This window comes from Prinia subflava, chromosome 12 (assembly GCF_021018805.1).
Source record: "Prinia subflava isolate CZ2003 ecotype Zambia chromosome 12, Cam_Psub_1.2, whole genome shotgun sequence".
NCBI lineage: Eukaryota > Metazoa > Chordata > Aves > Passeriformes > Cisticolidae > Prinia > Prinia subflava.
This window is the reverse complement of record NC_086258.1, coordinates 7,506,000-7,519,071: the sequence shown is the minus strand read 5'-3', so window position 1 is coordinate 7,519,071 and position 13,072 is coordinate 7,506,000. Positions and strand designations below refer to the sequence as shown.

The following is a 13,072-nucleotide window of genomic DNA, read 5'->3' as shown; positions in this document are numbered from 1 at the left end:
CCAGCGCGCCGGCGCGGCGGCGCCTTCAAGGCCCGGCCCGTCCGACGTGGCAGCGCCTGCACCGAGCGCGGCCCGGCCCCGCCACCGCCCCGCCCGCCCCGAGCCAGCCCGGGCCCCGCCATGGGCCACAACGACATTATGAACACCGCCGAGGACTTCGTCGATCAGGTGGGTGGCCGCCCGCCTTCCCCAGCGCGCCCGCCCGGCGGGCTTTGTGCGGCGGGGCCACGCTGAGGGGCCCGGCTGAGGCAGGCCGGGATGGCGGCGGGGTCGCTGCCGCCTCGGGGCCGCGCTGTGGCGGGGCGGTGGGTTTATGGAGTTATGGAGCCGTGGAGTGGTTTGGGCTGGAAGGGATCCTAAAGATCGTCTCGTTCCACGCCTGCCATGGGCAGGGACATCTTCCACTAGCCCAGGTTGCTCCAAGCCCTGTCCAGCCTGGCCTTGGACACTTGCAGGGATCCAGGGGCAGCCACAGCTGCTCTGGGCACCCTGTGCCAGGGCCTCTCCACCATCACAGGGAGAAATTTCTTCTCAATATCCAGCCTAAGTTTCCTCTCTTTCGATCTGTAGCCATTCTACCTTGCCCTTTCACTCCCTGTTTGTGGAAGTAGTGTATTTCCATCCTCCGAGGGACCCCCGGGCCCGGCTCCCACCGCCGCAGGCCCAGCGGCCGCCGCTGCCTTTGAGTGAGCGCCCGAGCCTCTCGTACGGCGAGTTCTCCCTGGGGACAGCGCTTCTCTCAGGAGGGATTAAGTGAAAGGAGAACGGGAGCCGTCCCGGCTGGTGAAGGGGGCACAGAGGGGTGTGGGGAACCGGTGTGAGCTGGCAGGGACGGGAGAGTAATCCAGCCTGACAGGGTTAGATGGGATATTAGGGAGAAATTCCTTCCTGTGAGTGTGGGCAGGCCCTGGCACAGGGTGCCCAGAGAATCTGTGGCTGCCCGATCCCTGGAAGAGTTCAAGGCCGGGTTAGACGGGGCTTGGAGCAACCTGGCATAGTAGAAGGTGTCTCTGCCCATGGCAGGGCTTTGGAACAAGATGGGCTTTAGGGTCATTCCAACCCAAACCATTCTGTAACTTCATGAAACCCAGATCTGTGTCTGGAAGGCCAAACTGGAAAAGATTGGTCAGCACCGTGGTGCTGCGCTCAGGACTGGGGCAAAAGGAAAGCAAACAAGCTGATGTTGTCTTGTAAACCTTCTTACGTTTATTTCAGTGGAGGCCCGAGTGATTTCTCTGTTAAATAGAAGTTTGTGATCTCTTACAATGTCTGACAACAGGAATATTTTGAGTGTAAGTAGTTGCTCTGCTGGGGATGGTGTTGCAAAGATCTTCACAGTCATGGTGATTCATCTAATCGACAATGAGAGGCAGCAAGTAATCACATTCGGCAAATTGACTGGAAAATCTGATTCTGCCTGGTTCTACAACCGCTGTGATTTTGTGTGAGTTGTGTGGTGCACAATAACACGTCACAGCTCTGAGGGGGCTGTGCTGCCTCTGTGTCTTTCACTGATTTCACTGGGAAAACCTGTTCTGCACTTCCTCCCCACCCCCAGATGGAAGAAGGAGGACTCAATTTAGAGACAGAGCTGCTTGTGGTGTGTGGAATACTCAGTTTAAGGGATTTCTGGATTATCTTGGTCATTCTGTTTACCTTGTCCTCTTGCTCCTTTTAGAGGAGAAAGTAAACCATCACTGCAGTGTTCACGTTACTTGCCAAAATTTCCAATGCTTGTCCTGACCTTTTTATAACACCTCTCTATTTATTCCTGTGGGGTTATTTCTAGATGTCCTTAACACCCCTTTTTTTACTCTGCTGAAAGCTCTTTTGTCCAGCTTAAATACAGTTTGCCTCCTCCTGAAGTGAGTTTAAATGGCACAAATTTACTTGTGCTTGGCCACATCCTGTTTAAAGATGAGTCTTGCCTTAAGCTGCAGAATTTAGAGTTTTGCTACTCTTACCATCAGATTGCAAAAGAATTTTGATGGTGTTCTAGTAATAATGTTCTAGTAATAATTACTCCTGTGGTAATTCTGCCTGGTAGCTCAATCAGAACCTTTCAGTGCTGTCTGTGCTGCTAAAGCTCAGTGTCACTCCAGTCAGGAGTGACTTGCTGAACACTAACCTTTGGTATATATCGTGGAGTTAACACTTGGCATTACAGGAGCTGTTAGCTCATCTTGGATTTGAAAAAGCACTTGGAATGTTTGGACTGAAATTGTGTTGAAACTCCCCTGGTGGAGGCTGGACGATGGCTGTTCTGGGAGCTGAATGCATTCTCAGTGATGTTCTTGCTTTTTCCACTCTCTGTACCAGTGCTCAACACATAATGAGTCTTAATTTCTGTAGCATAAAACCCCTGTGGGAGAATGTTAGAGCAAATTCCATGGCTTATCAAGAAATCCTGAATGTCTCTTACAAGAACAAGAATAATCTGTTCTTTAAATTCAAGCAGTAAATCTTAGCTTTTCTCAGATGCTGTAATTTCCCTTTGAATTAGCAAATTATGCCTGAGATGCCAAGATATTCAACAGTAATAAGTGGCTCTTAATCCAGAGGTGAACTAGTGCACTGCCCTACAGGCAGCTAAGCTTGCCAGACAGCCAGTTGTCAGTGAAAGGGCTTGTCCTACTTCTCCCAAGGCTAAATTCCCCTTTCCTCTCACCAGCACTTTTGTCATTGACCTGGGGAGCTGAACTGGCAGGAGAAAAGACTGAGGATTTTTTTTTTTCACTTGCTTCAGTTATCTCCGTGTTCAGGTCGAGTGAGGAGCAATACTGGGGGTGAGATTGCTGGTTACAGGCTGCTCTGAGCTGTCAGGAATTGCAGTGGAGGGGACACAGTAACACCAGCCCAGTGTTATTAGTTCAGTAATTTACATACTTGGAGATTAAGCCCATTTTTGGTGATTTTTTGTTAAAATACTACTTGGCAACCCCTTCAGTACAGCCACAAGTACTGAAAATAGCTGTATCTGGTGCCTGCAGGGAGTGTTTAGGATTGTCTCTCCTTTGTAATCCCTTCCTAAGAGGGAGCAGATCTCAGGCAACTTTCCTAGTGTCTAGTAATCTTCAGGAATAAATCCTTAGGAATGTGGGTGCTTGGTGTTTCTGCTGTTTGAAAAAAAAGATTTGTGGACAAAAATGCGAGGAGACTATTGAGTCATTGCACAGCAGTGAGAGGGCTGCAAGGGAGAGCCAGACTGGGGGAGTTTATTTAATTCTCCAAGATAAATGCGGATGTACATTGTCCAGATAATTCTGATATAGAATCACAGAACCATTTGGGTTGGAAGGGACCTTAAAGCCCATCTTCTTCCAGCCCCAGCCTTGAGCAGGGACCTTCCACTCTCCCAGGCTGCTCCAAGCCCTGTCCAACCTGGCCTTGGGCACTTCCAGGGATGGGGCAGCCTCAGCTCCTCTGGGCACCCTGTGCCAGGGCCTCAGCACCCTCACAGGGAGGAATTTCTCCCTAATTTCTACCTTACATTTCCCTTCTTTCAGTTTGAACCCATTATTTCATGTCCTCAATATCCTATTTTGCAGAAAATGGAAAGGAGAAGAAAACATTTAATTGTTAGTCTGAACTTTGTCAATTAGATTAAAAAAACTGAATTTGGAAATGTTCTCTAGAACTTTGTCATGGCAGTGCACTGATTGTTTATCGTTATAAACCAAGCAGCCTGTTCTGTAGGCTGGGGAAAAATTTTCCCATGAAGAATTATAGTAAAATGCAATAAATTACTAAAAGTACCATTTTAGAGGTTTCATTAATAAAAAGCCTTTTGGAAAAGGGCATTGGAATAATGCACACTTCAGAAGGGAAAAACATTGAGAAATCTTCCTGCAATTAAAAACCTGATTAATATTGCTGGCAATGCTCTAGTGGGTCAGAGCCCTCTTCCTGCCTTTGGAAATAAATAGGAAAGCCTGCTCCTTGTTTTTACAGTACTTTGTAGGCATTGGGTTAATGATTATGATGGGTTTTGCTGTCCCTATGATTTTGGAGTGGGATCTCTTTGAGTGAATTTATCCAAGTTGATAAAAGAAAGTGATTTTCTCTGTGCCATTGGATTGAGCATCCTCCTCCAGGAAAGATCAGTGGTGTCGCAGGCTGCTGGAGGAATTTGTTCTCCCAGAACTAAGCAATCCCTTAGAGGTATTCAGGATATTTGGAATGTGCCTTATTAGAGGCTCTAGACTAATAATGCTGTGCAGCTCAGGAGGATTTCTGTATAGATGAACAGTGTGCTGCTTCTTATCATAATCAGAACTTCCCTGATCCAAGAATACACAGGAAAAGGCTTTGTGCTTGGACAGAACACACCTGCAAAAATTGTCAACTCATGTCCATTTATTGGACTTAAAATACCTGTGATTGTACCATGGTATATATACTTTTATCAAAATAGAGTGGACTTTCAGCAAATTTGACACTGTTGGAGGTGGGGCCAAAATGAATCACTTTATTGCCTCTCTTTTGGTCAGGCCTTTATGAGTTTGAAAATTTCAGTCCTCCTTTAGAAAAATAGGGGGTTGAGCAGAGCTTTGATTAAGAGATCCTTGGATCTTCTTGTACATCTTTGGTTGTTAAACTTAAAGGAGCATTTAAATCTATCTTTGCCATTCTAATCCCATTAGAGGGGGATGTGGTAACACAAAGCCCCTCTGGCATATGTCTCTGACTTGGCTGCCAACACAGAACCAGCTGTTCTTCTTTAAAATTGTTTTATTTAGCATTTTCTTGTCTTTTCTCATGATGTTTCACCTCTTCCAAGGAGACAGGACATGTGGAGAGCAGTTAATGCAAAGCCCAGAGCAGAAAAAGCCCTGCAGTTATTTGTTGTCATGAATTTAATGTTGCCACCTCCATCAGTGCCCGCAGTTTGGATTTGGATGTGTTGTGCTGAGTGCAGGGTGTGTTTCAGGTCCCATTTCTTAGCTGCAAGCCACCAATTTTCCCATGTGTGCCACCTTATCAGTGTGAATCTTAAAGGAAGTGGGCTCAGGGTGCAGCTCTTGAGCCACACAGTGCTGGTGCTGTGCAGGGCGAAACCCAGGGTGACTGGTGCTGTTCACTGCTGGAGCTCTCATGTTTCTTGTCATTTATTCCATCTTTAGTTAAATTACTTCAGTGATTTACACCCAGATCCTCTAATTGTGAAATCACTTGACGCCCGTTACATTCTCTTCCTGTAGCTGTGGTGTAGTCATTCTTTCTCTCTGGATCTCCACGTTCCTTTGGCTTGGGCTTTTGTTCCCACAGGCTGTTTCTGAAGTTTATTTGGGCTTGCTGTGTACAGGGGGTTCAATTTGAGTGCAGCTCCAGGAGCTGTGTGTGTGTGTGCCATGAGGTTGCTTAGCACTGGAGCAGCCTCTCTGACTTGTCTGGAGCCCATTGGATGTGTGCACTCGTGTTTAATGGCCAGTGTTAAATTCCCTCTGTATGCCAAGAGAACAGGTAAATGTTCAATGTCTTCTTGGATCCTTCACCTGCACTCTTCATAGTTCCGGGAAAGGGGAAAATGAGATCAGCTCCCACTTCAAAACAGCAAAAATGAGGCCTGGAGGGAGATATTATCTACTGTCTGTTGCTTTTTTCAGCTTTTCTACAGCAGTGTTTTTATCCTTTCCATACAGATTCCCAGCACTTGTCTTCTTTCATTTCTTTCTAGACCAAAGCTGCTTGTTCTGTATCTTACAAACGACTTCTGATTTGTAAGAACTTTATTCTTAGTATTCCTCAGCAAGTTTCCTCGACCTCACAGTGAAACCCAGGAGGGAGGAAAGCTGTAAACCAAGATGTGTGTCTCATTCAGTGAGTGACAAAGATCAGAAATTCTCCTCTGACTCATTCATCCAACTGTTGACATGGCTTAAAAAAGCCTGAAGTGGCAGCCTGGAGGCAGAGTACAGCTGCACTTAAAATACACTTGATTAAGGTGAATTTTGACCCTTAGACTCTGGATACAGGCAGTACAACAGTGCAATTTGTTCCAATATTAACTATTTAATTGACTATTAAGAATGTTTGCTGATTTTTTTTTTCTTGTGATTATCTGTAGTTGCACAGTGAGCAAGGCTTGTCATTTGCATAGCCTTTAGTATTGACTGATTGCTGCTGGCAGGAATAAACTGTCAGAAATGGCTTTTGTCTCCTTCCTGGGGGAAGTCTCAATTAAGTAACAAGCAGTGCTGCCTAGAAAATGGGTTGACAATTAAACATTTGTCCTAACCCAGAGGCAGTAAAATTTCCTGTGCACCCCACAGCCCTACAGAACACGACCCTCTAGACTTGGTTTGGCAATTTTGCATTTGTTCCTTTAATTATTGTAATTGCAGAGCAAACTGATTAAGGAGCCTGCAAGATGAAGGGGGCCCAGATACATCTTCCATCCAAAAGCTAAAGCTCAGCCTCCGTTGCATGATGATATCATTTCCTTTTAGCCACTGCACTGAACTGTGGCTATAGGCGTCTGTTTCCTTTCTGCAGAGGATGCTCCTTTTAATGGAAATAAAAACCTAGAGGATAGAGGGTGCAATTCCATGCAGTGGTGATGTAGAGCTGAGATCTGCTGTTGCTGCAGTGCCTGTGCTTTGTTTGCACCGAGCTGTTGGAGGGAATGAGCTTGGCAAAAACTTTAGTGAAGTTTTTTAATTTGTACAGAACTTGTCCCCTATCAGCCTGGCCTCCTGAACTGGGGTTGTTCCAGGGTGGTGAGTGCCTGGGCACAGGGGTGGGAGCAGGATTGCCCTTTCAGCTCAGGGCTATCTGATAGCTGAGCTGTAACATGAAACCCTGAGATAGAGAAACTAAAACCAAGGTCAGCCTTCATTACAGAGAGCTCCATCAAAGCACAGTTCCTGTTACACAGAAATGTGCTGCTGGATTCTGCTTTTTTCCAAGTCCTAACGCAGTGGAGAATGACAACAGGTTTCCCCTGCTGTTCCCAGTGGGTGAAGAAGCATTTCATTTAATCCAAGCCCCAGTTTCTATCTGGATGTTGGTGACTCTGAGTGCATGAGAAGCGCTGCCCTCAGTGTGCCCTCAGGGCTCTGTTATCCCCTCAGTGTCCCTTTCCCTGCCCTCCCTGCTGATGCCCTGTGTGCCCGTGCAGTTCCTGAGGGTGACGAAGCAGTACCTGCCCCACGTGGCCCGGCTGTGCCTGATCAGCACCTTCCTGGAGGATGGCATCCGCATGTGGTTCCAGTGGAGCGAGCAGAGGGACTACATCGACGGCACGTGGAACTGCGGATACTTCCTGGCCTCCATCTTCGTGTTCCTGAACCTCTTCGGGCAGCTGAGTAAGTGGCTCTGGGGCTGTGAATCCTGGCAGCGTGGGATGCTGATTGCCTAATAGCTCCTGACAGCTCAGAACTGAGAGTACTACATGGGCTGAATGAAAAGAGCTCTGAACTGACCTGCTCCAGCCTTCCCTGGAAGCAGCCGTAGAGAATTTTTTGTGACACACTGCCTCTGAGTCAGAGATGCCAAGAATCCATCAGGACAATCTGGTTTCAGTTCTATGCATGCATCCATAAATACAAACCACACCCAGAGTTCTCTAAATTAAATACTCCTGTTCTCTTAAACGGGGCAATGTTGAGATTCCCAGCCTCCTGTTTTTATGGGCTTTCACCTCCAAGCAAATTCTTACCCTGGAGAAGGGTGCATTTAAGCCTGAGTGAGGTGCTTGTGTCAGAAATTTTTCCAAAGCCCAGGAATCAGAATAATCCCAGAAGGAGTGCACTGCTATGTGTGTGCTGGGTGGGCTCAGGCTGTCAGAAATGGAGAGAGGAAAAATCCCGTTCTGTTTGTATTATGTTCCTGATTTAATATTCCTAATTGCAAATTTCTTATCTTGTGTCTGGATTTAGATTTTTTTGCCCTCACTATCTTGTGTAGAGGGTCACCTTAATTTAATGCAGTTGCCAGTCCTCATGTCAAAGTGACTGAGGCTGTTGGTGCTTTCTGATGGAAGTCTGGGAAAGGTTTTGGATTTTATCCTTTCAAGAACTACAGCATGATGGCCCTAACAGTTATCTCATGAAGGAAAATGGAAAACCCAGGTTAGCATTCCTGCAGGAGCTTTTCCAAGTGTAACTGTGTTCCATTTTCCCAACTCAGGTGGCTGTATCCTGGTGCTGAGTAGGAACTTTGTGCAATATGCCTGCTTTGGACTGTTTGGAATTATAGCATTACAGGTAGGAGGCTTAAATCTTCATCCCTTCTAAACTGCACCTTTCAAATCTCTCTTAGCCCCAGTACTCCCAACATGTTTAAATATAACTTGCAACCCTGGAATTTTTCTCCACCCTGGCTCAGTGCCAGTCCTTGATGGCATTGAACCATTTTGCTGCCTGTATTCTCCTGATGTGCCCAATAGATGTAATTGCAATTAGTCAGCTTGGAGACATTCATTCAATACTTGACCTTGACCAATTTAGCAGAAGTAACTGGCAATTTACCTGCATGTCAGTTAATGAGCCAAATGTGGAACTTGCAGTTGCTTTGGCCTTCAGCTGTGTTCCCAACACAAAGGATCCAAGCTAGCAGCACCCTTCCCCTACAAAACCAGGGAATTTTGGGGGGCATAAAGCACAAATCAAACTCTGACTTCCCTTCCCTGTGTTACACAGACTCACTGGACCACGCTGATGCAATTACCTTGTTTTTCTCACTATATTGTATTTATAATCAAATTCTCCTGTGGCTGGTACAGACTTGAGATTATAATAGAAATTCAGAACTTCAGTGTCATTTATATGGTGTTTTAACCTGTTTTATTCTTTGCCTAGACTATTGCATACAGCATTCTATGGGACCTGAAGTTCTTGATGAGGTATGCCTGCTTCTGAAACTTTTTATGGAAACAGAATGAAAACTGACACTTGGTGGCAAAGGAAATGACATTTGTACATGGTATTTAGCAGAAAGATTTTACAAGTGATGTGTTTGCATTAAAGAAGAAATGATACCTCTTGAAAAATCAGGAGAGTCTGTGTTAAACTGTAGACAGCACGCTCAGGAAGGGAAAGACTAATCCTAACCCACTAGGATCCAGGTGCTTCTGCTGCTAACCTGGCTGAGAGCTCAACCAACCGTCTACACTTGATCAGAGTTGCTTTTATTTCCTAAATGGCTAAAGTAACAACTCTGCTTCTGCATGACTGAAGCCATTTGCTGAGAAAACTACAGCATGTGCTCACTGGAGTGATTTCTGGGATTTTAAACCTCTTAACACCTTCCCTAAGGAGAAGACAAGATTATAAACACGAGCTTTGCTGTCAGGCCCTGAGTGATGGCTGGCTGTTGCCTTTGCACCCCTCTGAGGGGAGGCCAGCACAAGAGCTGCACTCTGGGCTTACTACAGCCCTGTCAATGTGTAACTTTTGAGCAGTGCTGCTGCTCTGTTTTCTCAAAGCAACCTCTGAACTACTTTGGCATATATGGCTAAACCTGAGGTACAGAATAACTTTAACACCACTAAATTTGTGTTGTAACAGCCGCTGAAGCAACTGTGCCTGAGTGGTGGGTCTGGACTTCCCTGGCAGGCTGTGTTCCCACAGCTCCTTGGTGTGCTCAGTGCTGCTGGGGCTGGCAAGTCCAACACAGCCCAACACATCCCACGGTGCAGAGCAAGTCACTCCTCACTCTCACATAGATCCTTACTGAAATTGTCAGATAAGATTTACAGATACAGATCAGTGCAAGCTGTACTAAAATACTTCTTTTATTTTTTTTCCTTTTTTCCTCATTTGTGTAGGAATCTTGCCCTTGGGGGAGGCTTGCTGCTGCTTCTGGCTGAGTCTCGCTCGGAGGGGAAGAGCATGTTTGCAGGTGTCCCCACCATGAGGGAGAGCTCCCCAAAGCAGTACATGCAGCTTGGGGGGCGTGTGCTGCTCGTCCTCATGTTCATGACGCTGCTACACTTTGACATGAACTTCTTTTATGTAAGTATCCCAGCATGAAAGTGTGAGCTGAGCAACTAGAATGTAGCACCAGATGGGCTGCAGGATCTGCTCAATGCTTATTGACATCTATGAGTAAAATTAATACTGTAGAAAAAGTTATTAGGTTATCTAGGCCATGACAATTGAATTTATCCAAGCTCTGCTCTGGTGTTGGTGTATCTGTGTAAGAATTGTGTAAGTAAATGGCTTTTTTCATGGCTTTTTTCCTTGCAGATTCTGCAGAACATTGTGGGCACAGCCCTGATTATCTTGGTGGCAATTGGCTTCAAGACTAAGCTGGCTGCCTTGACTCTGGTCATCTGGCTGTTTGGCATCAACATCTACTTCAATGCCTTCTGGACCATCCCAGCCTACAAGCCCATGCACGACTTCCTCAAATACGATTTCTTCCAGACCATGTCTGTCATTGGAGGGCTCCTCCTCGTGGTTGCACTGGGTCCCGGCGGAGTCTCCATGGATGAGAAGAAAAAAGAGTGGTAACAGGAATAGCAACACTTCTTGGGACATACTGTACTAAGTCCAGAACTGATTCTCTATGGATTCAACAAAAACTGCCAGCATTTTACACGTACATGCCCCCTTCCTATAAAAGGCACAGATGTTTTGAATTTGATTTACTGTGGCACCAGTAATACAATAGATAAAATCCTATTTCTTCAAGGGATGTTGCCTAGGCTTACTTTAACTTCCTAGATTTGGAACTAACCCAAGGAACCTGCATTTTGCTGATGCTTCAGTGAATTGCAGTAGAACAGTTGCTGTCTGGAATGTCAGCAGTGTCTTAAAATTTGCAGAAAGGTGAGCAGATACAGCTGGATCATTCGGTGTGGTGTTGGGTTGTAGCTATAACTAAAAAAAGTGGATCCCTTTTCTTGCCCTTATCAAAACTGTCTTGTGCATAAGGAGTTCCATTGCTGGTTGTAGCATTGATTATCAAGGTGGAAAGCAGCATCAAAGAAAACCCAGAAAATCACTGTTATTTTGCTGCTCAGAGGTCTGTAATTCCCTTTGGTTTAACAGGGAAGGGTCTTTCCTGCTCCTGAACAGAAAGCAAAAAGAAAACCATGGAAGTAGTTGTATACCCTTCTGGGTAAGAAAAGGGAGAGGATTTTCTAACATATCCCAGTTCTGCCCTTGAGGGGAACAAGGGAGAATCCTGTATTGTTAATCATGAATCCTGTATTGCTAATCAGATTTAAAGGAAGTGGGGGAGATAATCTTGGAGAGACAGAACGTTAGATTCTGTGAAAATTCTGTGCCAAAAGAATTCCTTATTCTACATTCTTTCCCCAAAAGTTGCCCCTCCTGAATTCCCAAGAAGGGAGCAAGTTGTGCTGCAGGTTCCATAATAAAAGCTCCTTTCTGCTATTAACCAGCTTCCATCCATATATGCCCCAAATTCATATCTGAATTGCAGATTATTGGTGAAAATGTCTTGAGAACTACAGAAACTCCCCTTTTCTGTGCACTCAGTACTTGCCAGATGAGAGCAGTCAATCTCCTGATCTTCGTCTTTGCTTCTTAGACTCACTTCTGTCAGTCTCTTGGCTGTAAAAGTCCCAGCTGACTGAAGAGCTGGGGCTGCTGAGCTCTCCAGGACAGCCCCTCCTCTGCCCACCCTGAGCTGTGCAGGGTGGAATTGTGGAAGTGGCCCCCGTTCCCAACTCTGCAGACGGTTATTGCTGAGGAGTGTGAGTGCAAAGCCTGGGCAGTGGAGAGGCAGCCAGGGATGGACCCTGGCTTGTCTTCTCTGTGCCACGACCTCTGTGCCATGACCATGCTTAGTGCTGCTCAGGGGAGGTGTTTTGTCCTCTCTTAGTCAACTAGGTGTGAACCTGTTTCCCTAGATTGTGGAGGAGTTCTAGACAGCAAGAGCCCTACCAACTTCTGACCATTACACTGATTCCTTGCTCTGTTGCTTCCCCCGAGGAAGATGCTCAGCTCTTTGTTCAAGGAGGAATTCTGAACATCTCCAGTGGGAGTTGTTTCCCAGGGTCTCCTGATAAGGACACTCACCTGGACAGTTCAGTTAAACACTTGCTTTTTAGGAGGGCAAACTGGGCTGAACTAATGAAAAATGAAAGAGCACTGTTGACAGTTATAAATCAGTGATTTCATCATCTTAAGGGGATAATAGCCTCTGTAAGGGCAAGATCTGCTGCTGCTGGAGGAAGCCAGTTGCTATCCCAGAATAGTTAGGGTTGGAAGGGACCTCTGGAGATCATCTAGTCCAACCCCCATGTCCAGATTGATGGGAGGGGAATTCAGCATTAAGGTCAGGTCACTGACAGCATTCTTTTCAAGGAAGTTTTGCAAGAGAAATCTTCACCTCAAGTGTTCCATGTGCCTGACTCTTCCTGGCTAAACAGACTGGTCCCTTCAGTCACAGACCTGCAGCACAGCAGGCTCTCACTGCTCCACTGCAGGTCTCACAACGGTTCTAGACTGATCAAGGCACCCACTCTGATACCTGCACTGCTGTTGATGTTCATAGTATTTATAAATCACACAAACTGCTCCTGCAAGTAGCCCCTTGTCTTTCTCAACTTCCTTGTGTCCTAACTAAGGAGCTGGATGACAGACTAGTCTGAAATACTGACCAGTTTCCTCTGTGAAAATCAAGTCCCCTTTCCAACAAGAGATCCTAGAAAAGGAACTGTTGCTGTCCCCTGCAGCAGGAATGCTTCAATATTCCAGGGGCACAGTTAGGTGGAGGGCATTATCAGATACTTCTAGGCAGCACAACGTGCAGATTTATTAACTGTGAGTCCTGATGCAGAAGATTCTGGTTTCCTACATACACTGCTGTACTTGTGCATCTCCCAGAAATACAGTGACCTCTCCCCATGGCTGAGAAGCTCTCACAAGCAGGATGTCAGCTACCAATTGGCTCTGCAAAGTGTTCTGGAATTCATTCTGAATATATTTTTGCTTTCTATGTGGAAAAAAAAAAAGAAATAAGTATAAATTCTCATTTTATGCTGTATTTTGTACCTTAGTTGTGTTTGAAAATGTTTTGATTTTTGAAAACAATCAAAATAAAACAATGGCATCTTTGTATCCACTTGCCGTGTGTGGCTGGTGATGCTCCACCA

General features: G+C 45.9%; 1 protein-coding gene across 2 annotated transcripts; it reads left to right on the top strand.

The window, feature by feature from the left end:
- The first annotated feature begins 13 nt into the window (after positions 1-13).
- Positions 14-13,041, top strand: SURF4 (surfeit 4). 2 transcript variants are annotated; one of them, XM_063410041.1, is made up of 7 exons: positions 102-168; positions 1,216-1,292; positions 7,121-7,307; positions 8,131-8,207; positions 8,802-8,845; positions 9,770-9,956; positions 10,191-13,041. In XM_063410041.1, exons 2-7 carry the CDS (start codon positions 1,266-1,268, stop codon positions 10,455-10,457), a joined length of 789 nt encoding a protein of 262 aa, XP_063266111.1. In that variant the 5' UTR covers positions 102-168; positions 1,216-1,265; the 3' UTR covers positions 10,458-13,041. The 2 variants fall into 2 exon arrangements, with proteins under 2 accessions (XP_063266109.1, XP_063266111.1); XM_063410039.1 differs by lacking the exon at positions 1,216-1,292 and having other exon boundaries at positions 14-168.
- The last annotated feature ends 31 nt before the right edge of the window (positions 13,042-13,072 follow it).